General features: G+C 56.2%; 1 protein-coding gene across 3 annotated transcripts in view; it reads right to left on the bottom strand.

The window, feature by feature from the left end:
• Window positions 1-26,645, bottom strand: part of MYH9 (myosin heavy chain 9) — a 92,965-nt gene that overhangs the window by 12,814 nt on the left and 53,506 nt on the right. For all 3 annotated transcript variants that reach the window (XM_060025585.1, XM_060025586.1, XM_060025587.1), the window contains exons 6-27: window positions 24,204-24,296; window positions 23,665-23,728; window positions 23,006-23,104; window positions 22,442-22,585; window positions 21,607-21,702; window positions 20,702-20,820; window positions 18,749-18,901; window positions 17,573-17,746; window positions 16,707-16,880; window positions 14,298-14,412; window positions 11,616-11,809; window positions 11,166-11,287; window positions 10,322-10,391; window positions 8,337-8,497; window positions 7,381-7,489; window positions 6,232-6,363; window positions 5,630-5,836; window positions 4,959-5,096; window positions 4,191-4,314; window positions 2,070-2,241; window positions 1,073-1,285; window positions 268-412 (exon numbers count right to left, since the gene is read on the bottom strand). In XM_060025585.1, coding sequence (XP_059881568.1) covers window positions 268-412; window positions 1,073-1,285; window positions 2,070-2,241; window positions 4,191-4,314; window positions 4,959-5,096; window positions 5,630-5,836; window positions 6,232-6,363; window positions 7,381-7,489; window positions 8,337-8,497; window positions 10,322-10,391; window positions 11,166-11,287; window positions 11,616-11,809; window positions 14,298-14,412; window positions 16,707-16,880; window positions 17,573-17,746; window positions 18,749-18,901; window positions 20,702-20,820; window positions 21,607-21,702; window positions 22,442-22,585; window positions 23,006-23,104; window positions 23,665-23,728; window positions 24,204-24,296 — 3,018 coding nt within the window. The remainder of the gene's footprint in view (window positions 1-267; window positions 413-1,072; window positions 1,286-2,069; window positions 2,242-4,190; window positions 4,315-4,958; window positions 5,097-5,629; window positions 5,837-6,231; window positions 6,364-7,380; window positions 7,490-8,336; window positions 8,498-10,321; window positions 10,392-11,165; window positions 11,288-11,615; window positions 11,810-14,297; window positions 14,413-16,706; window positions 16,881-17,572; window positions 17,747-18,748; window positions 18,902-20,701; window positions 20,821-21,606; window positions 21,703-22,441; window positions 22,586-23,005; window positions 23,105-23,664; window positions 23,729-24,203; window positions 24,297-26,645) is intronic.

Genomic DNA, 26,645 nt, shown 5'->3' on the forward strand with positions numbered 1-26,645 from the left:
GAACAAGGTAATAATGAGAATAAATGATTCTTGAACAACTTACCGAGCCCTTACTATCCAAGTGCCTCACATGTTACCGACTCCAACTCTCACATTAATTGTAGGAGACGGGCTATCATCAGCCTCCCTTACAGATGGGGAAACTGAGGCACAGAGGGACCTACATCCCCAAGTCACACAGCCACGAGGGGCTGGAGCCTAGACCCTGCAAGGGCCCCCTGACCGTGGGAGAGCCTCACGGAACCAGTCCTGGGGAGGCCCACGCACCCGCTTCGTCTGCTCCAGCTGTTCCGCCAGCTCCTCCACGGCCTGCGAGTGCTTCTGTCTCATCTCCTGGATCTGGGCCTCGTGGGTCTTTGCCTCCTCCTCGAGGGTCTTCTTCAGGATGTTCACTTCCTGTTCACGTTTGGACCTGGACAGAGAAACGCCCTCAGGAGGGAGGCCAGGGATCCAGGAGCGGTGCTGCCCTGGGGCTCTTCAGTGGCAGCAGAGAGCACCCGGCAAGGGGCACTGGCCACCCCAGGAAGCTTTCTGCCCGTTGGCCTCTCTCCATGGCCATGCATCCTACAGCCCAGGCTCACAGACACACTTTTTTTTTTTTTTTAAATGTACTGTAGGCCTTTTATGTAAGGAATTGGATTTTATTCTAAATACGAGGAGCCAGGAGTGAGTTATAAGCAGATTAATTAAATTAATTAATTTATTTATTTGGCCGCGGCATGCAGGATCTTCGCTTCCCAACAGGGATGGAACTCGTGCCCCCTGCAGTGGAAGCGCAGTGTCGCAACCACCGGACTGCAAGGGAATTCCCCACAGACACACTTTGTAGAGGCATCTGTAGCCTTTCAGCTTTAAAGCCCACCCTTGCCTCACCCCAACTCCGAGCCAAGTTCTTCTACTCTAGGGAGAAGCTGCTGAGGAACCATCAGCTTCCGAGCTCTCTGCTCCATGACAATAGGCCACTGTATGTATGCAGAGACTTGGGGTCCACCCCTCCCAGGCCACAGCCTCCCCTTCCCTGCACCACCACCCCTATCCCTCAGCGACTGGGGCGGTCGGTCCCAAGACACACCTGAGCTCCTGCTGGGCAGCCGTGGAGTCCAGAGTGTCCTCCAACTCCGTTTTTAGAGCCTCCAGCTCTTCCCCGAGGTCCCGTTTCTGCTTCTCAGCTTTATTCCTAGCAGCACGCTCAGACTCCAGGTCTTCTTGGAGTTCGGAAATCTGAGATTCCAGCTCCCGGATCTTCTTTAGGGCCATGTTCTTCTGGGCGGCTTCTTCTTCCACTCTGCCAAAGAGAGCAACAACATCAGGATGAGGTCACTGTCACCTACGGAGAGCAGAGTCTGCAGAAAAGGCTTCAGAGGGTGCAGCCAAAGCCACTTCTGGCAGTCATAATCATGGCCCTTAGGAGCTCTTCTCAGCGAAAACATCTGACGCATCCAGAAGACTTAGCGCTATTCCACTTTGAGAATTCAAAAACCTACAGAAGAATCATTTCATTTTCCAAATTAAGATTCAGTCCTTTAAACATTAAAAAAAAATGAAATGTTAACTGAAAAAAAAAAAGGAAATAAAATGCTACAGTCCATGATTACAGCAACTAAGTAGAAATACAAATGTGCTCCGACTTTGGGGGATAATGATGTGTCAGTGCACATTCATGAATTGTAACAAGTGTATCACTCTTGCGGGGGAGGTTGCTAATGAGGGAGGCTGTTCACGTGGGGACTTGGGAATTCGCTGTAACTTCTGCTCAATTTTGTTATGAATCTAAATATGCCTGGAAAAATAAAATCTATTTTTTAAAAGCATGCCTGTAGCCATGAAATTTTAAAAAGGAAAGGAAAGAATTGCTATGATTGGATGACTAGGGTTGTGGATGAATTTTTGGGGGGATTACAAATGACAGAGAAGCCTCAGACTGCACTTTTAGTGAACAGAAAATGTTTTGTCATTAATTGGCTTCCAAGACAACAGTGGAGCGCGTGCCCGCAGTTCACTGGTGCACCGAGAGCCACAGCAGGGAGCACGCTGAGAGTGCGGGCACTGGCTGATGCTCTGGCCCTCACCTGGCCAGGGCAGCCTGGAGCTCCTCCTCTTTCTTGGCCAGCTGCATCTTGAGCTCAGCAATCTGAGCCTGCAGCTCGGCGATCTGGTCACTGAGGTCCGTGGAGTCTCCTTCTAGCTTCCGGCGGGTCTTCTCCAGCTCCTGACGCTGCTTCTCCTCTCTTCGCAGGCGCTCTGAGAAGGAAGAATGGAGAGATGCGAACAGACCCCTCAGTGGCTACAGATCTGTCTTTGTCTTCAAATCTCACATAAAATGTCAAATATTTGTTACAAAACATCTGTGCTGTTTAAATGATCATGATTCACACTCATACCCAACTCCTGGATGAAGGGAAAGAACGTCACCATAAGCTTCCAAGTCCTTGTCTCTCCAACCCCACCCACTGACCCTTCCCACCAAGGGAACTATTCCCCCAAAGTTCATGTTTACAGTTCCCTCGTTTCCCTTTGAGGCTCCACCATGTCTGCCTCCCTAAAAATTATAACATTTAGTCCTGCATGAATCTGAACTTACATTAGGGATCTGTCCTATATGAATTCTATGGAGACGGTACAGCGGGACCAGAGTCCAATGGGCTTTACGACTCCTGTTATGACGTCACCTAGGTGATGTCCTTAACTTTCTGTGCCTCATCTGAGTAGTAAGGCTATAAGACAAGCTACTTCCTTAGGCTGCTGGGAGGCTCAGATGCGTTGGTATCTGAAAGCACCTGGAGCCCTGCCTGCCCATAGAGTGCGCGCAGTAAGGGCTGGCGACTCTTATTCCTCATCTTACCTTGGTCGCTCAACGTTAAAATCTTGACATTTAGCAACTTAAGTGTCACTGTAATCGACCCATTTGGACTTTTGTCTGTGTGTTCCACCATGTGAACACACCACAACTTACCTGTCTATCCTACAGCTGATGGGCACTTGTAGGATGGGCACAGCCTACAGCTGTGTGCCCTCCTGAGCCGCGATGCCGTGAGCATTCTTGCCCATGACTCCCAACGCACATGGACAAGAGGGATGGGTTGCAGGCAAAGCTTCAACCTCACTAGGCACTGGCAGACTGTTCTCCGAAACTGTCTACCAAGTTATACTCCCACTGGCAGTGTGTGTGTGTTCTGACTGTTCTGCATCTTTGGCAACACTTGTTAGCGTCAAACTTTCACGTCTGCCAATCCAGCCGGCCTGCTGCCCCAAGACCTCCTGGATGATGGAGTCTTTCAGACTATTCCCAGGTGAAGAGATCTCTGTGTCAGGACGTCTCTTCCCCTTGATGGTCTGAACACCTTCACCCAGGAGGGGCCAAGAAACCAAGCTGGGAAAATTCTCCTAGCGACCAGCCCAGATGGTTTCAGCCCTACGTCCACTGGGCACTGACAACTGCCCTGCGCACCGGGCTGCCCCACGTCTCTCCAGAGGGAGCAGTGGTTTCTGGCTGGAGCGCAGAGCCCCCCCGGTGGTCTGGGCTCCCCTTGCCCCCGGTACCACTCCTCTCAAGGGGCAGGGGGACAAGGGGTTCCCAGACAGCACAGACCTGGGCTTGTGCCAACCTCCCAGCCACCACGGATCCCAGGGCACAGGGAGACGGAGGCATGGTTTGTCTCCCTGCCCCACGTGAAGCAACGGCCTCTCGCGATACCTGCCCGGCATCTTACAACACACACAGCACGTCCATGCACGTTATTCAGTTCATTCCTCACACTCACGCTTTTGCTGTGTCCCCTTAGAGGTAAGAGAAACTCAAGCTCATGGAGATTAATAGGTACAAGATGACACAGCTAGTAAGTGGCAGAGTCGCAGTGAAAGCTAGAAGCTCCTAGGAAGTCTCAGAAGCTTGGGAAACGCATGGTGCGCGACACGAGAGAAACGCCAGAGCTCAATTCTCAACACTCGTCACTTGGGGGAGCGTCCCTCCCAACCAGTGCCTGGAGGTCCAGACTCCACAGGGAGCGGGCGCTGACCCCCATGTCTCGAGGGCAGCGGCCGGATACCACAGACCCCAGCCTCGCCCGCACAGAGCGAGCGGGAGACCCGGCCGGCACTCCAGCTCCTGGCAGCGAGGCCCAGGCTGGGCCCCCGAGCAGGGGACACTCGAGCGATCCCGAGTCCGACCATTGCTGCCGCCACCCCCTTACCCTCCAGGTCGGTGATCATCGCCTCGTGCTTGTTCTTGAGCTTGGCCAGGCTCTTAGATTTCTCCTCCTCTTCCGTGAGGTTGGTGGTGAACTCGGCTATTCTGTCTTCCAGCAGCTTCTTCTCCTGGGGGGCGAGGGTGGGTCAGAGCTTAAAGTCAGTTGAGCGCAGAACATGTCAGCTCTCCTCAAGGCACGGCTCACCCCGACACTGAGGACTGAATGGCGGGGCAGGGCCTTAAACACCTGGTCAAGTTCATTAGGATTTCCTGGATCAAAGGAGTCATTCGGAAAGGTCACTAGCTCCCCTGCAATAGCTGGGCCTGCGTCACCCCTTTCTGCTCAGGTGAGAAGAGCCGCCAGGTAACAGTGAGCGTCAGTGAGGGAATTCAGGGCAGGCGGGATGACGCCACCTCCTGCATGCCTTCGACCTCCCCCTTCCTCATCCCCCAAAGTGCCCCTGCCCTTCTCACTTTCTGCTCTGTGTGGCCACCAGTGGAGTCCTAATCCCACAGTGGCGGCCACACAGCCAGCGTAACTCCCCACATCACAGGGTCCCGGGCAGCCGCCCTGCCCTGTCAACCTGGCCACCCCCATCCTCTGGAGATGGAGGTCAGCATCCTGACCTTGTCCCTCCTTCTCCTCTAACTTGATTCCCAGCTGTTATCTGTCGCCAGGCGGACGCTGACAGGGACCCAGCCGCAGCCCCGAGCCTGGAGCCGCTGCCCCAGCCGCTCGCCCCCGTGCCCCGACTGCCGGGCTGTCGCCCACCTTGGCCAGCTTGCAGTTCTGGTCCTCCAGGATGATCTGGCCCTCCTCCAGCTTCTTCAGCTTGGCCTCAGTGGTCACCTTCTCCAGCTGAAGCTTCTGCCGGGCGCTCTCCTCTTCCTCCAGCTGTTCCTCCAGTTCCTAACGGGAAGCCGGGGCGACGCCTGAGCAACTTGCATGCAGCCCAGCCCCCACGTGTGCGGTCATGTATTTAAAACCAGGGTGCGGGGACAAGAACCCCAGTCCAATCGCGGGGTCACGTGTTCCGAGGGGCCTCGTCCAGCAAGCATCCGCTCTCCGCTCCTCAGACCAGCCAGAGCCAGGACGGAGAAGGGGAATTAAATTGGCTTCGACGCTCAGTGGGGCAGCGCTAACAGGCATCTGACATGTCAGAAATAACCACCCAGGGAATTCCCAGGTGCTCCAGTGGTTAAGACTCCGAGCTCTCACTGCTGATGGGCCCGGGTTCAATCCCCGGTCAGGGAACTAAGATCCCACAAGCCGCGCAGCATGGCCGTAAAAAAAAAAAAAAAAAAAGCCCCAAAGAGAACACGTCTCCAAGGCTGCCCCCAGGACAAAGGCTGTCCTCCCATGCACTCGTGGCACCCCTGCTCCCCACGCAGCCCACCCCCCGCCCCATGCCTGGGGTCCGGCCCTGCCCCTCCTCTGGGCACCTGGATGTTCTGCTGCATCTTCCTCTTCTCAGCCTGCAGGTGCTGGCAGCGGTCTTCCTCCTCCTCCACCCTGGCCTCCAGGTCATGGCAGATCTCTTCGAGCTCCTGCTTCTTGGCGGTCAGGCGGGCCCGGAGCTCCTCGGCCTCGGCACACAGTTCCGTTTCTGCCTGGAGCTGCTCCTGCAGCTGCAACTTCTCAGCCATGAGCTGCGAGAACACGTGGGAAATGTGAGCACTTACGGCCGCCTCGGGCCACTTGTACCCACAGGAGAACTGGTCTCCAGTGCAGGCTCCTGCAGGGAGAACCCTGCTGACGAGAGCAGCTCCCATCTCAGGACGCTTAAGCTGCCCCGCATGTTTAAACATCACGCCCACCGTCCCTCACCACCGCTCCGTGAGCTGTACGTCAAGATCCCGAGGAAACAGGCTCAGAGAGGGGCTGGGCCTTGAACCCAACACTCATGAGCTTCCCATCCCATGGAGTAGCCTTCCTACATCACGAAACCCTGAACAGGGTCTGCAGAGAAATTAACCAGGCATGCCTCGCCTACTGGTTGCCAGCAGGTGGCAGCACTGCCTGGGCAGAGCCTGCAGACACCCACCTGGGACTGGAGGGTCTCCATCTCTGAGAGCCTGCTCTCAGCGGCCAGCTGCTTCTCCCGCACCTTCACCAGCTCCTCCTCCTTGGCCATCATCTCCTCCTCCTGCCGGCTCACCTGCAGCAGCGGCTTGACCTAGGAGAGGAGATTGAGGAGGAAACGTGCTCAGGGGAAGATGCCTGTCCAGGCTGAGAGCCGTGGCGCCTTCCCCTCACCTGTGGAAGCGCAAGCTCATGAGAGTGAGGGGCAGGTAGGACGCAGGGCAGAGGAGGTGCAAATGGGTACAATCTTTCTGGAAATCAATTTGGTACTGCGTGCCATAGGCCTCTGACCCACTAACTACGTTTCGGGGAAACTACCCCTATGTGTATGTGAAGATGTTCAGGACAGCGTTGTTTATAACAGTGAAAATTTCAGAGAGATAAACATCCACTGCTGGAAAAATAGTCAGATAAATTATGAAACAGCTCTAGGGAACAGTATGCTGACTTTTAAAAAATGATGCTCATGAAGGAATTTTAGATGCAAAATGCAAAGTACATGACTGTTTATACAAGTCAAAGCTCAGCTACGTAAGAACGTTTGTGGTTTACACAGCAGAGATTTACTGGGAGTGAAAAAAAAATTTTTTAAAAGCAGACTAAACATGGAAACATCTATTCAATATTGACGTTGGCACAAGGATGAAGGGATTATAGGTGAATTTTTATTTTCTTGTTTACCCTTGTGGTTAGTCTAACTTTTCGCAATTACCACAGATTACTTATCATAAACAAAAGCAGCCTGAACAACTTTACTAATTAACGAATTTTTTGTAAAGGCTAGGGAGGACCCATCCAGCGGGCGCAGATTCTGACCTGCCCGTGGTTTCTGGGTGGGCAGCTCTGTCTCCACGTGGAGCCGTGGTGGGCGGGCTGGGCCCTGACATCCCAGGAGCCGCCCTAGCCCAGCCCGATAGCACAGTGGCCGTCCACGCCGGACACGTGCCCCGGCTCACACCCCTCTAGACCCCATGGGCAGGATCATCCAGGGCTCCTGTGCTGGGCACAGGGACGCAAAGGCAAAGTACCAGCCCCAGGGCCTGAGCCCTTCAGGAGGCCAGCGTGAGGCCTGCTCGTCCCCCGTGTCACGCGGAGGCCCTTCCAGACCCACCTTGGTGAAGAGCCGCCACCACTGCCAGTTGCGCAGCTTGAGGTAGGCGGCACAGTTCCTCTGCAGGACTTTCATGGCCGTCAGCTGCTGCTGCCTCTTGGCGAAGGCCCTGTGGGGCGAGGGTCACAGTCAGCCCTCCAGGTGAGGGACGGCACACCTCCCTCCCGACAGTCCTGACCTCACTTGTGGAGGCTTTTCCGGAGGGACCGACCCCTGCCGGGGGCACCACGAAACAGACGTGGCGGGAAGGAGGTCGGCTTCGGGTAGAATCCTGTGGGTGACCTCACAGAGGGTGCCTGGGGCCGAGGTCACCACAGATCCGAGTCAAGTGTGAGCCCTGGTCATCAAGTCCGTCTATCGACCGCAGCTCCCCACCCTGGTACCACCCACGATCTTGTGGCTTTGGTTTAGAGGGAGAACGTCCGCAGCTGATGACCTACACAGGTCCATTTGTCCAAACTCCACAAACTCATGCTGCGTTCCCCAGCGCTCAGATCTCAGGCTGGAACAGACACCCCTGAGCACAGACACGGAGGGCTCAGGGGACAGATGTGCAGCTGCCCCACCCACCTTCCCGGAGCAAGTCAGCCCCTGACCCCCACAGGAGCTGCTCGGGACTCAAGGCTGGCCTCCTCCTCTGGGAGCACGGCGTCCTCTGGGGACAGCCAGCTCTGGGTGTCATCCTTACGTGAGGGACACAGGAAGGAATAGCGGTGGTAGGAGCTTTCGTGACGAGCAAATCCAAGCGCAGTCACCCCTCCCACCAGCTCACTTTAAACCTCAGGCAGAAATCCAGGAAGTAGGGGGGCAGGGAAGGCCACGGGGGCCTCCCGGGGCGACACCTGACTGGCACTAGGGCGCCCAGGCCACCGCTTCCTCAGTGTCCTCCGCTACAGGAGAGCTGGGAGGGCCCGAGCGCGGGGCAGGCTGGGTGGGGTGGGCGTCCCAGGACTCACTTTCTGGCCAGGTAGCCCCTGCAGCAGGCCTGGAAGCCGATGATGACGTCCGTGATCTTCAGGTCCCGTTCCTCCTCCAGGTGAGCCAGCACGCCGGCCCGGAAGAAGACCTTGCTCTGGCCGATGCGGTACAGGTTGCTGTCGAGCTCCAGGGCTTTGATCTAGACGGAGGCGAGTTGGCCACTTACCCCTTGCCACCCCTGCGGAGCCCTGGAGCAAGGCCAAGGACGGGGGAGGGGCCTGGAGCCTGGGTCGGGCCTGCTCTGTGGGCAGCCTTCTCCTGGTGCAGGGAAAGCGCGGCCGGGGGCACGCTGGGGAGCAGGCAGGTGGGGGCCGGCATGGGGCAGGTAACGAGTCAGACTTGCAGAGAAGCACAGAATCTCGGCCCTGAAGGGACCCTGGAGGTCTCCTCTTCCTTCTCTGTGCCGCCCCGCACACTGCAGTCACGCTCTACAAATGCCCAGTCAAGTCTCCCTCCAAACAGAGGTGGCCAAGCATCATTGTTTGGTCCAAGCCCAGCAGAGACTCCAGCTCAGGCCAGGATCAAATACTAACTAGATGACCCTAGGCCTTGACCTCCGTGAGCCCATATTTCCTCAGCTGTAAAATGGGAATAACGGTTTCTTTAATTAAAAGAAAAGTTAACAGACAAAGCAAATAATAGCACCTCCTTTCTAGGAGAGCCGTGGGAGCCAAACAAGAGAACGCACAGAAAGCACCAAGGGTCAAGCGTGTGACCAGTGCCGAACGGGCTTCAGCCGTCATTACCATTACCGGGCTGTTCTGGTACAGGAACCAGGCTCTTTTACTAAGCCCACTGGCAAGGGTCTGTCTGTCCAACTGTCTGCCTGGGAGAGAAGAGATTTAGAACAAGCTCCAAGAGGCAGAGCCTTGAATAGGGTAAGTGGGATCTGGGGGCCTTGGTGTTCACGAACGACCCGGCAGAGGCCCTGTGAAAAGGGAAGCCCAGGGCAGGTGGAGCCACTGAGGGCATCCCCCGGCCACGCGCCCCACCTCCCTCCCGGCATGAAGAGCCCAAGCTGCCCATCTTCCCTGCAGGGCTGGACGGAGGGGACCTGCTTATGCCAGAAGTGGGGACACCCCTCACTGGCCAGCAGCTAACTCAGTCTCCGGAGAAACAGCGGCCCAGACACGAGCTGGAAGCACACCCTTCTTCCTTCACGCCTCCTCTCTGCCAGGTGACAAGCATCGGAGAGCAGGGAGCTGTGTCTTCTCCCTCCTTTTCTAGCCCCCATCTCCCTGTCCCTTAATGTGCTGCTTTGCACAGAGCAGGTGTTGAATTTTTCTTCCCTCTTCTCTTTCCTCCCCCACCCCCAAGCCCGGCTTATCCTCTGCTGACTCTTTGGAAAGAACGCGAAGTAAAGCAAGCAGGAGGTGGTGGCTACTGACTCTGGACACGTCAGGCCCAGCGGGACGCCTGCCTGCAAAGCAGAAAAACGACTGAGTGGGTACAGCCTCAGCGCGGCCACTGGGTCACCACAGGGCCTTCATTCGCTATGCAGAACCCAGTGCCCACTGCCCGTCAGGCACTGGTTCAGAGCTGGGGGAAAGAGAGGAAAGGTCCAGAAACTCAGACACCGGCAGCTTTGCGCTGGTCGTGGCGCCCTGGTGGCAAGCTGCCCCGCCGACCACACTGCATGTGAAGATCGGAGGAGACGTGCACAAGAAAGAACCAGAATGTGCCCAAAAGGAAGAGGCCGTCTCACACCACAGCCTTGCCACGCCGCGCTCTGGCCTCCTCCCTCCCACCTGGCTCCCACACGCTGTCCTGACCCCACCAAGGGCTAAGGGGGCTGCCGCTCAGGGCACCTGGCAGAGTCAGAACTGTCTTGTTGGAGGAACAAGAGAGCACGGTGCCAATGGATGCAAAGGATCCTGTCCAATCACAGGGGCGCTGACCACACGGATGCCCAGCAGGCCACAGGCCACCCAACACAGGAGGCGGGGCCAGCAGCTCGACTCACCATGAGCACACACGCTTGCTTCCCATCCATGAAGCCCTTAGGAATGGAATTTGGTGTCAGGATCTCGTATCTGAGGAAGAGAAGAACAGCCAGGCCAGGTTAGCCCTCGCTTGGATTCCATGGGGCCTGGAACATACGTGAGATTAGGGTCGTCCCTGGGGTGTAGCAGATGTAGAATTCTTTCCACAGAGTCTCCTAAGGAAAGGGGACATTCGGTGGACCCCGCCCTGCTCTTTCCTTAGGCTAAATGGCACGAGGAAGGCCTGGTGCTTTCCAGAAAGCGAATGGAAACTCATGTCGGGCTGTTTCATTCACTCAAGGGTGAGTTTTGCAGTGGGCTTACTAACTGCTAATCACCCAGCATCCGCGTCTGTAACCCCAGAAGGCCACGCCCACCTCTTCACTGAGACGCTGCAGGGAACCACCAATCAACGGGGTGGTCCAAGAAATTAAACCCAGGGCTGCATCAAGACGGCAACTGGCGCTAAACACAGTCATTAAGCAAAGAAGCCGGTGTCACTACTGTCCCCCTCTGCACACACAGCAGACTTCCATTTCCATCAAGTTCCTTTAACACCCAAGGGTCCGGCTGATCCTCCTTTAATTTCTTTTCAGAGCTCCTCTAACTGTAGCAAACAGCGCCAGGCTCCCAAAGTGACTAGGAGTGAAAGCCAATGAGATAACTTTTGGTTCAGAAACAAAACAGAGAAAGCCCTCCTCCCGCAGACGGTGGCACAGAGAACCGTGTGAGGAGCCGGCCGGAACTCAACTCCATGTGGACGAGGAAACGGCTCCCCTACCGGAGGCCCCTGCTGGGATGCAGCCGGCCCTGGGCCCTGCTCACCTCTGCCGGAACTCCTGGAAGACCACGCGGTTGGGGAAGCCCTGGCGGCAGATTCGGATGCCCTCGAGAACCCCGTTGCAGCGCAGCTGGTCCAGCACCAGATGGGGGTCCAGCTTGCCAGCCTAGGGAGGAAAATACACGCACCTGCTCTTACTTCTGCGCCCAGGAACTGATGGAGAGAGGGGCAGCCCCCTCTGCATGAAACAGGGCAAAAGCCCCCAAGGGAGTTGGGAGTCGCTGCCGCCCACAGGTTTTGACAGCCCAGTTAATTACGTGATCCAGGTCCGGGAGAGGCAGAAACACAGGCTACGAAGGCAGCTTAGCCCCTAAGGGTGCCTGAGCCACCCCGCCGGGGAACTTAACCGAGGCCACTGTGTGCGGCGGGGGACAGAGCTTCTGCACAGGGAGACAGACAAGAGTGGAGTGGCCCGCATGTGTGCCCGCCCACACCTTCTTCTCGTGGTTGGGGATGATGCAGCGGACGAAGTTGGGGTTGGTGTTCCTCAGCGTGGCCATGAGCTTGACCAGCTGCTCCTTGTACAGCTGTCCCACCGTGCGGAACATGCCCTTGCGTGTCTTGAAGGCCCCTGGCAGCGCCGTCTCCGACATGCCGGCCACCTGGTCCAGGCCGATGATGCGGTCCACTGCAGAGAGCACGCAGAAGCACTTGAGTACCCGGCGGTCCAGGTGAGGGCGGAGGGGTGGGAAAGACAGACAGACAATCTGGACAGAAAGAGAGGAGACTACGGAACAGCAGACTGTTTCTACTTGGAGTCTACACAGCAGGCTAAAGTCATCTCCAAATGTTGAGCGAAGGTGGCCTTGTGAGCAAGGAGCAGAAAGCAGGAAGCACTCTTTGGAGAGGGTGCAGAGCCACTGAGGGGAGCAGCGCACCTGTGAAGGCTAACTCCACATCCACGGCGCTCATCTCAGCCACCCTGGAAAGCTCCTAACCCAGAGACACGACAGAGCTAACACTGGGAGATTAGGATTGACGTTTATACACTACCATGTGTAAAACCGATAGCTAGTGGGAACCTGGAAGCACAGGAAGTTCAGCTCAGTGCTCTGTGACGACCTAGATGGGGGGGATGTGTGTGTGTTGAGGGGGGAGGATGGGGGTGGGAGGGAGGACATATAGGTGTACATATAGCTAATTCACTTCATTGTACAGCAGAAACTAACACAACATTGTAAAGCAATTATACTCCAAAACAAAACAAAACAAAACAGAATCCCCTTTCACACTAGCTGCGATTCAGATAAGTTGATAGGAGCTGTGTAGCCTTTTGGTGAGTGTCGTGATGGCTGGTAAATAACAACCCTTTGCTATGAGAATAACTGTAAAAAGAAAACAGACCTAATAACGCATTTTGGAGCGGCGAGCCAAGCTCGTCCACTTGCCTGGCTCCGAGGAGGTGTTCAACTTGACTTACAGGAACCCTGTAGTCCTCGGATCCCAGATGAAATGAAAAACTCAGCACCCTGAATTCACGTTGACCTTTACCCGAGAGCACTGGGCTAGGAGTCAGAAGGCAGGAGCGCTAAAGCTACTCTGCCGTCGCCTGCAGGACTCTGGACGAGCCCCTCTCTGTCTGCAGCGGCCCCACGCAGGGCTCTCTACATCAGGGACCTAGCGCAGCAGGAATGGTGTCGGAGCAGAGAGTTCCAGACAACCACTTCTGCCAGTGACGACCCCTTCTCCCTCTCGTCTCCCCTGGTCTCCAAGCTCAGGGGTCTTTATCATCTAAGCCCACCCTCCAAGGAAGAAGCCCTCATCACCATGGCTCCCACCCAGAACAATGAAATGAACTGCTTCCTCCCAGGCGGAAACAAAACAACGAACAAACCCAACCTAAGTGGCCGGCAATTTGAGGCCAGTCTTAAGCAAGAGCCAATGTTAAATTTGAAAGCTTCCATTGCTGGCTACAAAAGTTAAGAATTCTGTGACAAAGTCGGTTTCCTATTCCTCTGCGGCCAGATCTCTTATTTTTTTGAAGGCAACACAAAGGACTGTTGCTCAAGAGGGAAGCTGGGAGTGAGGATGGACCCGATGAACCCTCTCAATTAAAACGGGAGGCATCTGGACCTCATGCAGCCACCGCAGGGCCCCTCTGGCCACCAAAGGTGTCCTGGGAGTGGGTGGCTTGTGACGGCCACTCAGGTTGCCCAGCGTGAGGTCAAACACGCCCCGTAACAACTCGCCGTTTCATGTAAGTGTGCCCTGCCCCCGGAAGGCCTGGCCCGGGAGGAGCAGGTGACTGCTGCGTACACACACAGGTGCACGCACGCACAGACACACGAACGTGTAGCAGCAGTGCGCACAGCACCTCGTGCTGAGACATGGCAGCCATCCAATCAATGAGATGCCGCCTTCACGAGCGGGAGTTCTGAAGGGGATATAGATTGTAAAATGATTTTTTTTTCCTTTTAAGATCTAACAAGAAGTGTCAATACCAAAACACAGCCCTGATGTGCCTGGTTTTGCACTGGAGGCCTGGAGGCGATGGGGAGGGGGAAGGGGCCTCCCCACAAGCCCGGGGCCGAGACCAGGGAAGGGGCACAGTCAGGCAGCAGCAGCCACGGCAGAGAACGCTGAGCAGAAGCGCTCGTCACGCAGCCCTGGGTGCACCACACACGGACGGACGCCGCACCGGGCAGCCAGTCACCTGGTTCTAGGAGGAGGAGGGTAGGAAAGCGCTGATAGAAATGGGCTCTCTGGGTGCTCTGTGTCTCTGCAACAGAGAGGTTAAAGCAACACCCAGGCAGAAGGGAGGAGAGACCAGCAGAGACAAGGAAAAGAACGACTCCCGGAGCTACCAGCTACCGGGGAGAGGCAGGGAGGCAGTAAGGAGTGGGACGGGAACCTGGGCGCCGGGCCGTCACGCGACCCCCCACGCTAGAAAGGGCTTGTCTGTGGCCGCGGAGCCCAGGGAAGCCTCTGCCCAAGAGCAAGTGGCTGCGCAGCATGTTCAAGGATGCTCGGGGCTCGAGGACAGGGTGACCGTAAGGGTCGGAGGAGCCCAGGCTCCCGGGTGCTAAGCGGTCCACGTCCTGGGCTCGGCCCGCTGCCGTGGAGGGAAGAGGCCCAGCCGGGGGCACCGGGAGGCGGGGTGAGGGCCAAGGGCGTACCATCCTTCCACAGCTCCGAGACGAACTTGTCGGAGGACTGGTGCAGCAGCGTGGCGATGTTGTCGTTCAGCGGGTCCATATTCTTCATCAGCCACTCGTCAGCTTTGTAATCCACCTGCAAGACGGGACCCCAGGTCACGGGCTGCTTGGGGGACTTCGGCGCGCGCAGCCTCTCCGATGACCAGCCGACCCCACAGGCGGAAACATTAAAAACTGTGAACCCTCGGCCCGGCATCTGCATCCCCAAGGAGGAAATGATGAGTGGCCAGGGCGGAGGCCTCCATGGGGTGTTCTCTGCGGAATCACGCAGAAAGCAAAAAATTTAAGCCACGCGAACCCCAAGCAAACGGTTATAGTTACACCACGGAATGTTCTGTTTTTAATTTTTTTAAGGTAACGTGAACATAAAGAAAAAATCCTGAAAGGACGTTAACCAAAATGTGGTAATATTTCTTTTTAGTAACAGGCAAGTAAGTTTTACTTTTTCTTTGTCATTTCAGGATACCCAGGTTTTCCTGGATATGCGTTATTCTTATCTTTTTTTCTGTTTTAATTAATTTATTTTAGTTTTGGCTGAGTTGGGTCTTTGTTGCTGCGCGCGGGCTTTCTCTAGTTGCGGCGCACCAGCTTCTCATTGCGGTGGCTTCTCTTGTTGCGGAGCACGGGCTCTAGGCACGCGGGCTTCAGTAGTCGCAGCACGTGGGCTCAGTAGTTGTGGCTCCCGGGCTCAGTAGTTGTGGCGCACGGGCTTAGCTGCTCCGCAGCATGTGGGATATTCCCAGACCAGGGCTCGAACCCGTGTTCCCTGCATTGGCAGGCGGATTCTTAACCACTGTGCCACCAGGGAAGCCCCCTATTCTTATCTTTTTTGAAATATGTCCTTAATAACAAGAGTGGTACAACATTATATATTCTAACAATACAAACAGAGCGGGAAGCTGCTGCAACCCCCGCCCTAAACCACACAGCAGTAACCGCCGCTCTCAGCCTGTGGTCCCCTCCTGGCCCCTTTCGACAGGTTTCCGCACACGCACTGCTATTGATGACAAGGTACAGGATGGTGGCTTCTTTCTCCCTAGGGGCAGAGTTACCTCCTGGGAGATGACAAACCCTGGAGCTGAGTGTCTCGGCCATCTGTCCCCCGGGCACAGGCAGCATCCTTGTCCTTTTAGCTGCTGTGGTGCAGCCCAGGCGAGGATGCACACGTCAGTTTCACCGTTCAGGCCCCTCGGGGGCTTTTGGGTGTTCCCAGTTTCCGCATCACAGACAACAGTGCAACAAAAGCCCTCCTACATTTCTAACAGGGGTGGAAGTGGAAATGGGGCTTTAGGCGCCATTACCTTAGGTAACGAGAAAACAGAGGTTTTTTAAACAGGGAGTTTGTGGGAATTCCCTGGTGGTCCAGTGGTTAGGACTCGGCACTTTCGCTGCTGCGGGCCCGGGTTCGATCCCTGGTTGGTGAATTAAGATCCTGCAAGCCGCACGGCACAGCCCCCCAAAATAAATAAATCTCATCACACACCCGAGTGTAACCAATAGTTAGATACTCCATGCAAGCAACACAGTTTGCTGAGAAAACCCAGCTTTAGTCTAAGCACGGACCTCTGCAGACTCGGGACATCCCTGTTCAGTTAGGTTCAAGCCCCAGGAACAAGCCAGCTGGTGTGAAGGCAGCTCTGCCACTTACTGGCCGGTGGCCTTGGCAATAAAGCCACCCTCTGTGGGTGTGTCTCACCCAGAGGACTGTGCCACCCCCATGTGGCAGATGTTCTGGGATGTCTGGAGACATTTCTGGTTTGGCAAGTAGGGAGGGTGCTGCTACCTCTGGTGGGGAGAAGCCAGAGACGCTGCTAAACATCCTACATCACACAGGACGGGCCCCGACCACAGACTGACCCGGCCCCCGAGTGGGCAGTGTGGAGGCGGAGAGGCCCTGCCCCAGAGCACCGACCGCCGACTCTGGGCTCGCAAGCACCTTTAATCCCTGTTACCCAGTTCCGTGGTGGTCACCCCCACTTTCCATGTGACTCAACCAAGGCTCAGAGAAGTGAGGGAACCAGCCCAAAGTCACACAGGGGCAGAGCTCTAACACAGACTCCACGGCCTGCGCCGTTAGCAACAAATCTCATTTCCGCGCCTGGAAAATGCACCTAATGATAACACACAACAGGACACCAGCCTGAGCACCTCACAGGATTGCTGCAAGCTTCTAACAAAACGGAACACGTGATGGTGCTTGGCGAGGTGGGGGAGTCCCGTGAATGCTGAAGGCACCAGGCACATTATCGGACGAGTCACGGGACAAGGATACTGCGCCCCGCCCCACACCTCGGGGCTCCCGGTCTTAGAATCGCCTCTAAGTCTCCTACGCAGGTCCGGCCGACACCTTCCTGTGCGTGTGCGCCTCACCTTGCCAGCGTAGTGGATGATGCAGAAATCCGCTTTGTCCTTCAGCTGCTTGGGCTTCTGGAACTTGGGGTGGGTGCCCTGCTCCTGCACCACCTTCTCCACGAAGCTCTTGTCCGTGGCTTTGGGGAACCAGCACTCCTCGTCCAGCAGGGCCAGGATGCCTGGGGGGCCTGCCTGGAGGAAGCACAGAGTCGCACGGGTGAACTCGACCTGGAAACCCACCCATTCCTGCCCTCGTAAGAAGCCCAAGCCCAGAATCTCTCCAGAAGGTAGGCAGTGCTTCCCCACAGGGAGGAAAAAAAAACAGAAGAAGAAGAAGAAGAAGAAGAGGAAGAAGAAGCAGCACTGCCGAAAGCACTCAATTTAAGAGCTCTAGCTCAAAAGAAACTGCTGGGGTCTAGGCTACAGCTGCATCAGAAGGGTTCTCCAATGACTGCACAGGAAATCCCTCGGCGGGCTTGATGGGCCAAGCAGACCCCCGGCCCACGTCCAGAGGCTGCCCACAGCAGATGCCCCGTTCCCTGAGTCCCTCCGCATCCCCTCCCCCGCCCTCCATATCCACACAGCTACATGGTGACAGGTGACACTTAGGACAAGCCCCCCGAGGAGAAGGAAGCACCCCAGAGGCCCCAAAGCCTTCCGTACACTGAGTTTATAGAACAAGAGAGCAGGCTCGGACATCGTGGGGACTGGCTGACAGGCCTGGGAGCCACATGGGTTCTTGTTTGTTAGAAAATGCAACTGATGAAAAAAAAACTCATCGCAAAAGCAAATCGTTTCATGTCAGAATTCTGGGTAGTTCCAGCCCCAGAAGGGCAGAGCGAAGAGGGCGGAGGTGAAGCCCCCCTCCCAGGTGTGGCTCTTACTGGCTTCTCGATGAGGTCGATGCAGGGCTGCAGGTCGAGGCCGAAGTCGATGAAGTTCCACTCGATGCCCTCGCGCTGGTACTCCTCCTGCTCCAGGATGAACATGGTGTGGTTGAAGAGCTGCTGCAGCTTCTCGTTGGTGTAGTTGATGCACAGCTGCTCGAAGGAGTTCAGCTGCAAGAGGGAGACAGGGTCACGGACGTGCCACCCTCCCGCTACACGGCCTGCAAGTCCCTTGGCAAGGACCTCCTGGGGCCCACGGACCTCGCCAGCAGCCTGGTGAAGTCCCTTATCTCGGGATAAAGTTTTTAAACGCATAAAATAGATTCTAAAAGAAAGAAGTTATGCTGAAATGTAATTATCAAAATATTGTGACAGGAATACACGGTGCTCCTTCATTAAAAGGCACGAGCCACGGGCTTAACAACTTCCGGAATTTTGAAGGAGACGAACGTAACTGATATTATATCTCTTCAATGACTGCTGTGACATGAAAACGTCTGATTGCTAGTGGTGACACATCCAACCACTCTTAATGCAACTGAGGTCTGCACACTCTGTTCAAGCCACAATTCAAAACACTGCATCATTTCAAGGAAAAGTTAGTAAAAATAAAGAGGTGATTTTTTTCCCCCACCCACGTTCATGGTTCCTCTGAAATCTGCCATGGACCCCAGGATAAGAACCTCTGCTGATCTACTTTATCAGTTTTTCCTACCTGATGTCTTTATGGGCAGGGACCATATCTTGTCACAACGCTCATAATATTTGAGAATACATAAACAATGAATCAACAGAAAGCCCCTGTCCATGAGGCCTCCTGGAACCCCATCCAGAAGGTATCATTCTTGCCAGCATTTCTGGTTGGCAAAGGGCATCTTTTCTTTTTTTTTTTTAAGTTTTGAATTTTATTTTATTTTATTTGTACAGCAGGTTCTTATTAGTTATCCACTTTATACATATTAGTGTATATATGTCAATCCCAATCTCCCAATTCACCCCACAGGGCATCTTGTTTAAGCTAAAAATACACCCAACCGGTGTCTTGTGTCTCCACACAAGCAAGGAGGTGGCCAGCTCGCATTGCTGTGGGGCTACGGGAGAAAGGACCCCAGTCCCAGGAGAAGGCAGCCCAGAGGCTCAGGAGGCGGGAGGGGGCAAAAGGGAGAAGCTCACATCGAAGATCTCGAAGCCGGCGATGTCCAGGATCCCGATGAACGAGGCGCCCTGCCTCTTGGTCTTGTCCAGAGCCTTGTTGATGCGCAGGACCAGCCAGCGGAACATGCGCTCGTAGGTGGCCTTGGCCAAGGCCTCAATGGCAAAGTCAGCCTGGTGGGGGGGACACCCGGGGGGGCGGGGAGTCAGATACAGGAAACCTTTAGGTCCTCATTCCCTCTGCCCCAATAATGTCCCCTGTGGGCCGCCCCCCCCACCAAGAGAAACAGCCCTAAGGATGGAAAAAAAGCTTCACGCACAAACACGTTCACTGTGGTGGTGTCTACAATGAAGGAAGCTGCAGTAACCTAAATATCCAACAATACAGGCAGAGTGAACTTAGACATCTGCAAAGACCTTTTTAAAATAAACGGAGACGAACTGAAGTATCTACAGAAGAAATGACAAGATGTCCGAGATTTGCTTCAAGTTACACAGTTAGGGGTGCAGGGCGACCAGATGAACCAGGAACCAAGCTTGGCCTTGAGTCAGTGACTCCTGAAGACGCCTGTGTGATGGGCACATGGGCTCCCTGCGCTGTTCTCCACTTTACTGTGCAAATGTTCAAGAAGTTCCGTAATGAAAAGCCAAGGTGACAACTACGTTTAAAAAGGAAAAAAAGGGGGCTTCCCTGGTGGCACAGTGGTTACGAATCCGCCTGCCAATGCAGGGGACACGGGTTTGAGCCCTGGTCCGGGAAGATCCTATACACCACGGAGCAACTAAGCCTGTGCGCCACAACTACTGAGCCTGTGCTCTACGGCCCGTGAGCCACAACTACTGAAGCCCGCGTAGCTAGAGCCAGTGCTCTGCAACAAGAGAAGCCACCGCAATGAGAAGCCCGCGCACGCAACGAAGAGCAGCCCCCGCTCGCCGCATCTAGAGAAAGCCCGCACACAGCAATGAAGACCCAATGCAGCCAAAAAATAAATAAATAAGTAAATTTTTTTTAAAAAAGAGTAGTTTAAAAAAAAAGAAGGAAGGAAAAGGCCTTGCAGGAAGGAAAAGGCCTTGCAGGAAGGAAAAAGCTGCCCAGTAAGCATCACTGGGTAGGACTGGGGCAATTTTTTTCCATCTCTAGACTTCTTTGATTTTTCTGAATCTTAAGTGTTCACGTAGTATTTTCATAATGAAAAAATTAAGCTTCTTTAATTATCAGGGAAATGAACAGTTGGTCATAATCATGCCCGCTGCCTTCTGAAAACAGCTTTGGAGGGAGGGCTTTGCCCAGAACCAGCTGTCAGCCACCAGCGGGAGGCCCCGTGGACGGCACCCTTTGGAAAAAGAACTCATCAACCTGAATTCAAAGTAATTTTGAGAGACGGGAGGAGCAGCGGCCTAAAACCACCCAGCGCCAGGGCAGTGAGAGAAACTAGAAACCACCCACAGAGGCCCTGCGGGCAGGGACTCGGGTCCTGGGCGGCGGGCACATGCGAGCAGCACAGACCTCTGCCCGGCTCTCGCCACGTGCAGCAGGACAGCACGTGGGGGACAGACAGCCCTGAGGCCTGGGCTCCAAGAATGGCGGGTGCCGCCGCCCTGGCACCAGGATGAGTTGTGCTACAGGAACGCTCTGGGCTTGCCTCGCTTTATCCTGGAACAGGATACCCCTGCATCCTCGCCCACCCATCAGCTCAACATCGACTCCAGGGAACAGGCACATGGCAGCCCAGAGTTCCCACCGAGGGCGGCGCTTCCTAGGCGGGGGCCTTGGCCATGTTCCTGGACCCTGGGCCCAGCTTCCTTGTGCTCTCAGTGGGGGTAACACCACCTGCTCTCCGAGGTGCTGTGAGGACCCAGTGAGGAACCCAGGCGACAGTACCGAACACCGAGGATGCTGCAGCGCAGGCCTCAACCTGGCCACTGCAGCGGCCCTTGCAAAGGAGGCGGCCCGACCCCAGCCAGAGGGCTTACCTGCTCCTTCGTCTGAGCCTTCTGGACGTAATCCCGTCCCACCTTGATGCGAGGGGTGAGGATTCCTCTGGTGAAATCGGTCACGTTGATACCCAACAGGTGGGACACTTTTTGGGCAGCTGATGATTTTCAAAGGGTAAGGAGGGAACGGGTAAAAGGCTTGAATTAAACCCAAGAGAATGGGTCCCTCTGCTCACCCTGGGAAAGTTGTGGTGACTGGGCGATCGTTACCGGACAACCAGCCCGGGCCCCGGCCCTTCCCCCACGGCACACGGAACAGCCAGCTCTCCCCTCAGACAGGAGGCGGCACGGGTCCTAACCGGGGGCCTGGCGTCCGTACCTCCGCACACCCCTGGCCATGTCCTGAGTGTGAATGAGGGTCCTACCCACAAACAGGACTGACTTGAGGCAGCGCTGCCCCAGACACAGGGGACGGAACAGGGCAAACCACACGCGCGTGGGTTAAATTTTTTCAAGAGCCCCTAAGAAGCGCATGTGAAGGCTAACGTAAGCGAGTCTCCTGCAACGACCCAAGGGACGAGCAGTGACCGAGGAGCTGGGGTGACGACACTGCTTCACGTCCTCGCGAGTTCACGTGCAAGGCAAGTGACAGCAGAAATGACTGTTTTACAGAGACAACCGGTCTGGTCTCAGAACAAATGAGGGGAAATGCTGGGCCATAGGATCATGGCTTTTCGAACTCATTCTGATGCTTACTCTGTGAAGCAGCAGCAGGGTCGTGTTCATGTGTGTTTCACAAAAAGTACAGAGTGACGGGCAGCCACAAACACACACGCAACAGAAAAGACAGGAGTGTGTGCAATTTCTCCAAGACTCTTTGTCCTAAGCCAGTGCAAGCCCAGGCACCTGCCCCTCTACCTCAGGTGAGGGGCCCACGTGGTCACCTGTGTTGTCGGGCATGGATGCCTGGTCGGTGTTGCGCTCCTTCTTGAAGACGATGTTGCCGAGCTGGAGGACCCCCGAGATGACCCGCAGCAAGCCTTCAGGTGCAATCGAAGGCAGGTCAGAACCAGGCGGGGGGTGGAATAAGCCCCTGAGTGGGGTGTCTCCCCCCAGAGGCCCTCAGGCAAGACGAGCCACGTGGGGGGCGCCAGGCCTCGGCCTAAAGCATGTCTCCAGGGCCTCTGGCTGACCTCAGCTTAGATACAAGCTCTGTTAACATTCCCAACATCTCCAAGTCCGGACCAAGGATGCGCCTCTACCCAGGGGCACGTGGTCTATTTTTATAAAGTTTTATTGGGACACAGCCACGCCCATCCATTCACATGCTATCTGTGGAGCTCAGGTGACTGACCCTAACGCTAGAGAATGGAAGTCTCCCAATCTTCCTAAAATAAAGCCTTCAGGCCCTCCTCACCCTCCCTCTAGAGAAACGAGAAGACACAGGCAAGCTGCACACTGTGTTCACTCTGAGCTCCGCCAGCGCGGAGACCCCAGCCAAGCCCCTTCCACGCGCGCCCTGGACAAAGCAGGACTAGCCCACTTTTAGCAAATGGCAAGAACACGAGTGGTGGACCCAGACCCTGGGCACTTAGTAGCCTGTCCTCTGTTCCCCTATGTCCCCAGGCAATACGACCGGGAAGAAATAATCCTGAGCCTCCAATCTGAGGGACCGTCTACCACACACTCAGGGCCCTCCTCCCGGCCGTTACAGACTCCCTAAGGGCCAGCGCCAGCAGGAAGTGCTCCCCAGGCTGCCCCGGGAGGAGCGGCCCTCACCCATCTGCTCCTCCTCTGGGATGCCCATAATCCGCATGGCCTCCATGGTCTCCTGGAACATGTCCTTGTCCTGCTGCCCGGGGATGGTGACGTGCCCGTTGGACAGGAAGCGGTATTTGCTGTATGGCTCCAGCAGGAGATCAGCTGTGGGGGGCAGAGGGCAAGGTTTCGTCAAGGTCAGGAGGTGCTGGAACCAGAGGCTCCAGTCAACACCGTGACCTCAAAGGTGTGGGAGACCGGGCAGCGCCCTGAAATACCCCAGAAACCACGGAGTGGCTGGAAAGGCCGACTCTCCCCAGCGTGGGAGATGGGCACGCACGCAGACCCCCCCCCCCCCCCCCCCCCCGCCTGAGAGCACTGGGGCCCCGAGGTCCGCAGCTGCACAGGGACCTGCCAGACTTTCCTCTGGCGTGGTCGGAAACAGAGGCCAAGCCGTCAGCCGGCCCAGGGACGGAAGTCACGCCCCTCTGGCCCACCCAAAGGCCGAGATTTCATTTCCTAACTGCAGTGTGTGGCCCGACAGCAGGGGGAGCCCCCGTGTCAGGCTGTGGGCCCACCACTCACTCTTGAGATGCTCCCCAGCCCCAGACAGCAGGTAGTAGAAGATGTGGAAGGTCCGCTCTTCCTTGGCTTGGCGGATGGCACGAGATTTCTCCAGGAGGTCTTTGCAAACATTAAGGAATCGTGCTCGCTGGAGAGGAGGCAGCCAGCCCTCCGCATGCCCCCAGTCCTGTCCAAAGCCACGGAACTTCACCAGCAGAAAGTGGCAAAACAAAACAAAGGCCAGCTACCTTGGCCCTACCCTCCACGGGTGTAGCCTGTGCGGCAGCAGCCCTCACACTTGGGAGCCTTATCTGTTTAAAGGGCCCCCTTCTCACAAGAGAACAGAGCTCAGAACACTCTCACCAGCACAGGCTCTAACGCCAGGGAGAAATAAAGTAGCGTCCACCCAATTCCACTCTCTGGGACCCACACTGGATGATCTTCCATGGTTCCATCCCATTCTAAGCTGAACTTTTTCCCGCCCATAAAGAGAAACCTGAGCTCTGAGCTGAGTTCCCAATGAGCTTAATCCTGGTCCTCTTCCGGGTGGCACAGACAAGGTGTCATAACAGGCCCGGAGAGGGGAAACTGCTGGAATCAGGAAGCAGCTTCTTCTCCATCAAGGTCACACCTCTCTCCCCCAGACCCAGAACACTTGTTACAATTAACCACAAGGATACAAGTCTCAATGTTGGCTCCCACAATGTAGCCATTGACATCAAAGTTGATGCGAATGAATTTGCCCTAAGGAAAGACGGATGAAGAGATCAGAGGCCCCATCCTCCAGTCCCACCTCCCGTGGTACAGCCTGGAGGCAGAAAGCCAAGAGACTGAGCCTGTGTCCCCGGCCAGGGGCCCCGCACCCCAACGGCATGGGTGCTCGGGACTCAGAAGGGCCACACGGCTAAGCCTGAGCTGGGCCCGAGTTCCGCCACAGAGGGGAAGAGGGGAGGAGGGAAGAAGTTATCTGGAGGTGTTCCTCCTGCCTGGTCTGGCCCTGCGTTCTAACCGGCTGCCGGTTACAGCAGGACAAGCAGGGCGCCGGCAGGGACTCCCCACCGCCTCGCTGGCTTTACCACCTGAGCCGAGCAGGCTCCTTATACAGGTGCGTGACCCAGCCTCCTGCACGCGACAGGCCGGGAAGCGCCAAGTCCGACCCTCCTCCGCGTCTGGGGCGCAAGCAGCCGGGGGGAAGGCGCCCGTGAGCGCCGGCACTCACAAATCGAGAGGAGTTGTCGTTCTTGACGGTCTTGGCGTTCCCGAAGGCCTCTAGGATGGGGTTGGCCTGCAGCAGCTGTCGCTCCAGCTCGCCCTGGAAAGGAACCCAGAGGGGCATGAGGGCCAGGCAGCGGCGTGGGCTGGCAGACCTGCCCCGCCAGGTGGAGGGGAGGTGGCAGAGCTGTGTCCACACATCCGACCTGCCAGGGACTGGGGCTTCCGGATGGGCTCTGGCCACACCGGTCTTGGCAGTCCCCGTGTCATTCCAGAGTGACCTTCCCGCCAGGCATCTGGAAACCCTGCTTGGTTTGAACTTCCTTCCCTGGGCTAACCGACCAGTGATCGAAAGGGAAAGCAGGCGGCTCACCCAGCTAGCTTGGGGACCTGGCCCAGTGGCCTGGATCAACCCTGGAGGATGCGTCGCGAAGTAGCACGTGAGCCAAAAAGAGACACGAAGGCACCATTCCTTCCCCTGGACAGTTTCCTTCCCAGGTAGGCTGGCCTCCCTCTGTCCTCCTTGCCTCTAATCCCCACCTGACAGACCACAACAAAATTTTTTTTCCCCACAGGACAAGGAGAGAGGGGACCAGATCCACAGAAGACACCAGCTCGTCTCATCCGTGTCCTAATAAACTCTGCATTCCCCTTGCTGGTCCCCTGTCCTCCACTCCCCCCGCCCCGAAACCTGCTCCCAGCAGGTCAGGCATCTGAGCATGGGATCAACAAGGCCCACGTTGCGCTCTGAATCACTTATCGAGAACACCAATAAACCCTACTTGGGGTCTCATGACACCTGGTGGTTGACAACATGCCCCCTTGTTTATGCCTTCTTGACCCTGGCTCCTCACGATACTGAGGGTAGGAAAGACAGAATAGCCCCATTTCAGAGAAGAGAAAACAGAGGTTGAGGGAGGGGGAGTGATTTGCCCAAGGTCATCCAGCCATCAACCAGCAAAGTAGGTCATCGAATTCAAGGTTTCTACCTCACACCTGTCAGTCACTGCCCTGTCTCCCCTGCATCCCCGGCCCCACCTGGGGGTTCTACCCTGTCAGGTGGGCAGGCCTTTCATCCTGCCAGCAGGCCAGGTAATAACTAACACTGCCTGCGGAAAATACGGCTCTTGTTCACCTTCATAGCCGGGCACCCTCTAGGGAGAGAGGACATCACGCAAGGGCCAGGTGGGGTTTTATAGTTATCAGCAGGGCTGGAGTCAAGCCAGGACTTTCCGGAAATAAAGGCTGCCTGTAATTTGCGACGAAGAGCAGAACGGGTAGTAGCAGGGGCTCCCGGGAGAGCCGTGAACTACAGCCTCCCAGGCACACCTGCTGCAGACGAGACCCGTCGGCAGAGCACCCAGGATGCTCTGGGGTCGGGCCAAGCCCACCAGAAGGGGCCCCGGCAGACACTCCTCTTCCCACAGCCAGCCCCGGTCAGGGCTCCTCCCAGGGCCGGGGAGTCTTGTTTTCGGACCGCACAGATTAAGTGGAGGAGGGTCAGTGGAGCCACAGGCAGGCTCTACGGGAGTGCTTGGCACCAGCGGTCATAGGACACTGGGCCTCCATCCCCCGGGCTCAGGCGGGCCTGGGAAGGCGGCCAAGGCAGCCCATGGAGCCAGATTTGGATGAGCTCTGCTCACCCACCCACTACAACATCCTCTCAAAGCACAGGCCAGGCTGCCAAGCTGGCCGAGCCACTCCCGTTCCCGCAGTCAGATGGGAGCTTGGCCCCTACCGGAGCCTGCCGCCAGCCTGGACGCAAAGCTAAGGCCTCTGTCGGGGACACGGGCTGCTACCGCGGAACGTGGGACCACCAGGCCAACCCAGGAGCGACCACCTCGGATTCCCAAGCCGAGCTCCCTGCTGACAATGGTGGCGGCTAACCTATGGGTTTCTTTTCATTGAGAACAGAAGAGACCTTTATTTTTCAATAAAGGCACAGAAGAGACCTTTTTCAATGAAATCCACATACTGTGAAATTACAAGGTAGGCAGTGCGTGCTCATGAGGTTTGGAATTACCCACCCGGTTCCTGAAGGGCTTCACTGGGTGGAGTTTCTGCCCGGGGCTCTAACTAGCACACAGAAAACAGAGCGAGGAAGAGCGTGAAAGGCCACTGTTCAGCCTCTGGAAGCCCACCTGGAGAGTCCCTTCACCAAGCTCTGCTTTGCCAACCTGCCGTCTGGCCAAAGCCCGGTCCCCCACAAGGTAAGGTGTGGGGTGTCCCGACGGGCGGTCTTGGGATGAGCACCTGGGTCACGGAGGGGAGCGCACGCCCCCAGAGTATGCTGCGACAGGCCCGGAACACAAGGGCGCAGACCAAGTTCAAGAGTGTCTCGTGGCCCAGCTGTGTGTGGGAAACCCCTACACAGCTTCAGGCAAGGAAATCAACCACACTGGTCAATGGCCTTTACAACTGAGGGCCTGAGCGGTCACGGGAAGCCAGG

Source organism: Delphinus delphis, chromosome 11 (assembly GCF_949987515.2).
Source record: "Delphinus delphis chromosome 11, mDelDel1.2, whole genome shotgun sequence".
NCBI classification, from domain to species: Eukaryota; Metazoa; Chordata; class Mammalia; order Artiodactyla; family Delphinidae; genus Delphinus; species Delphinus delphis.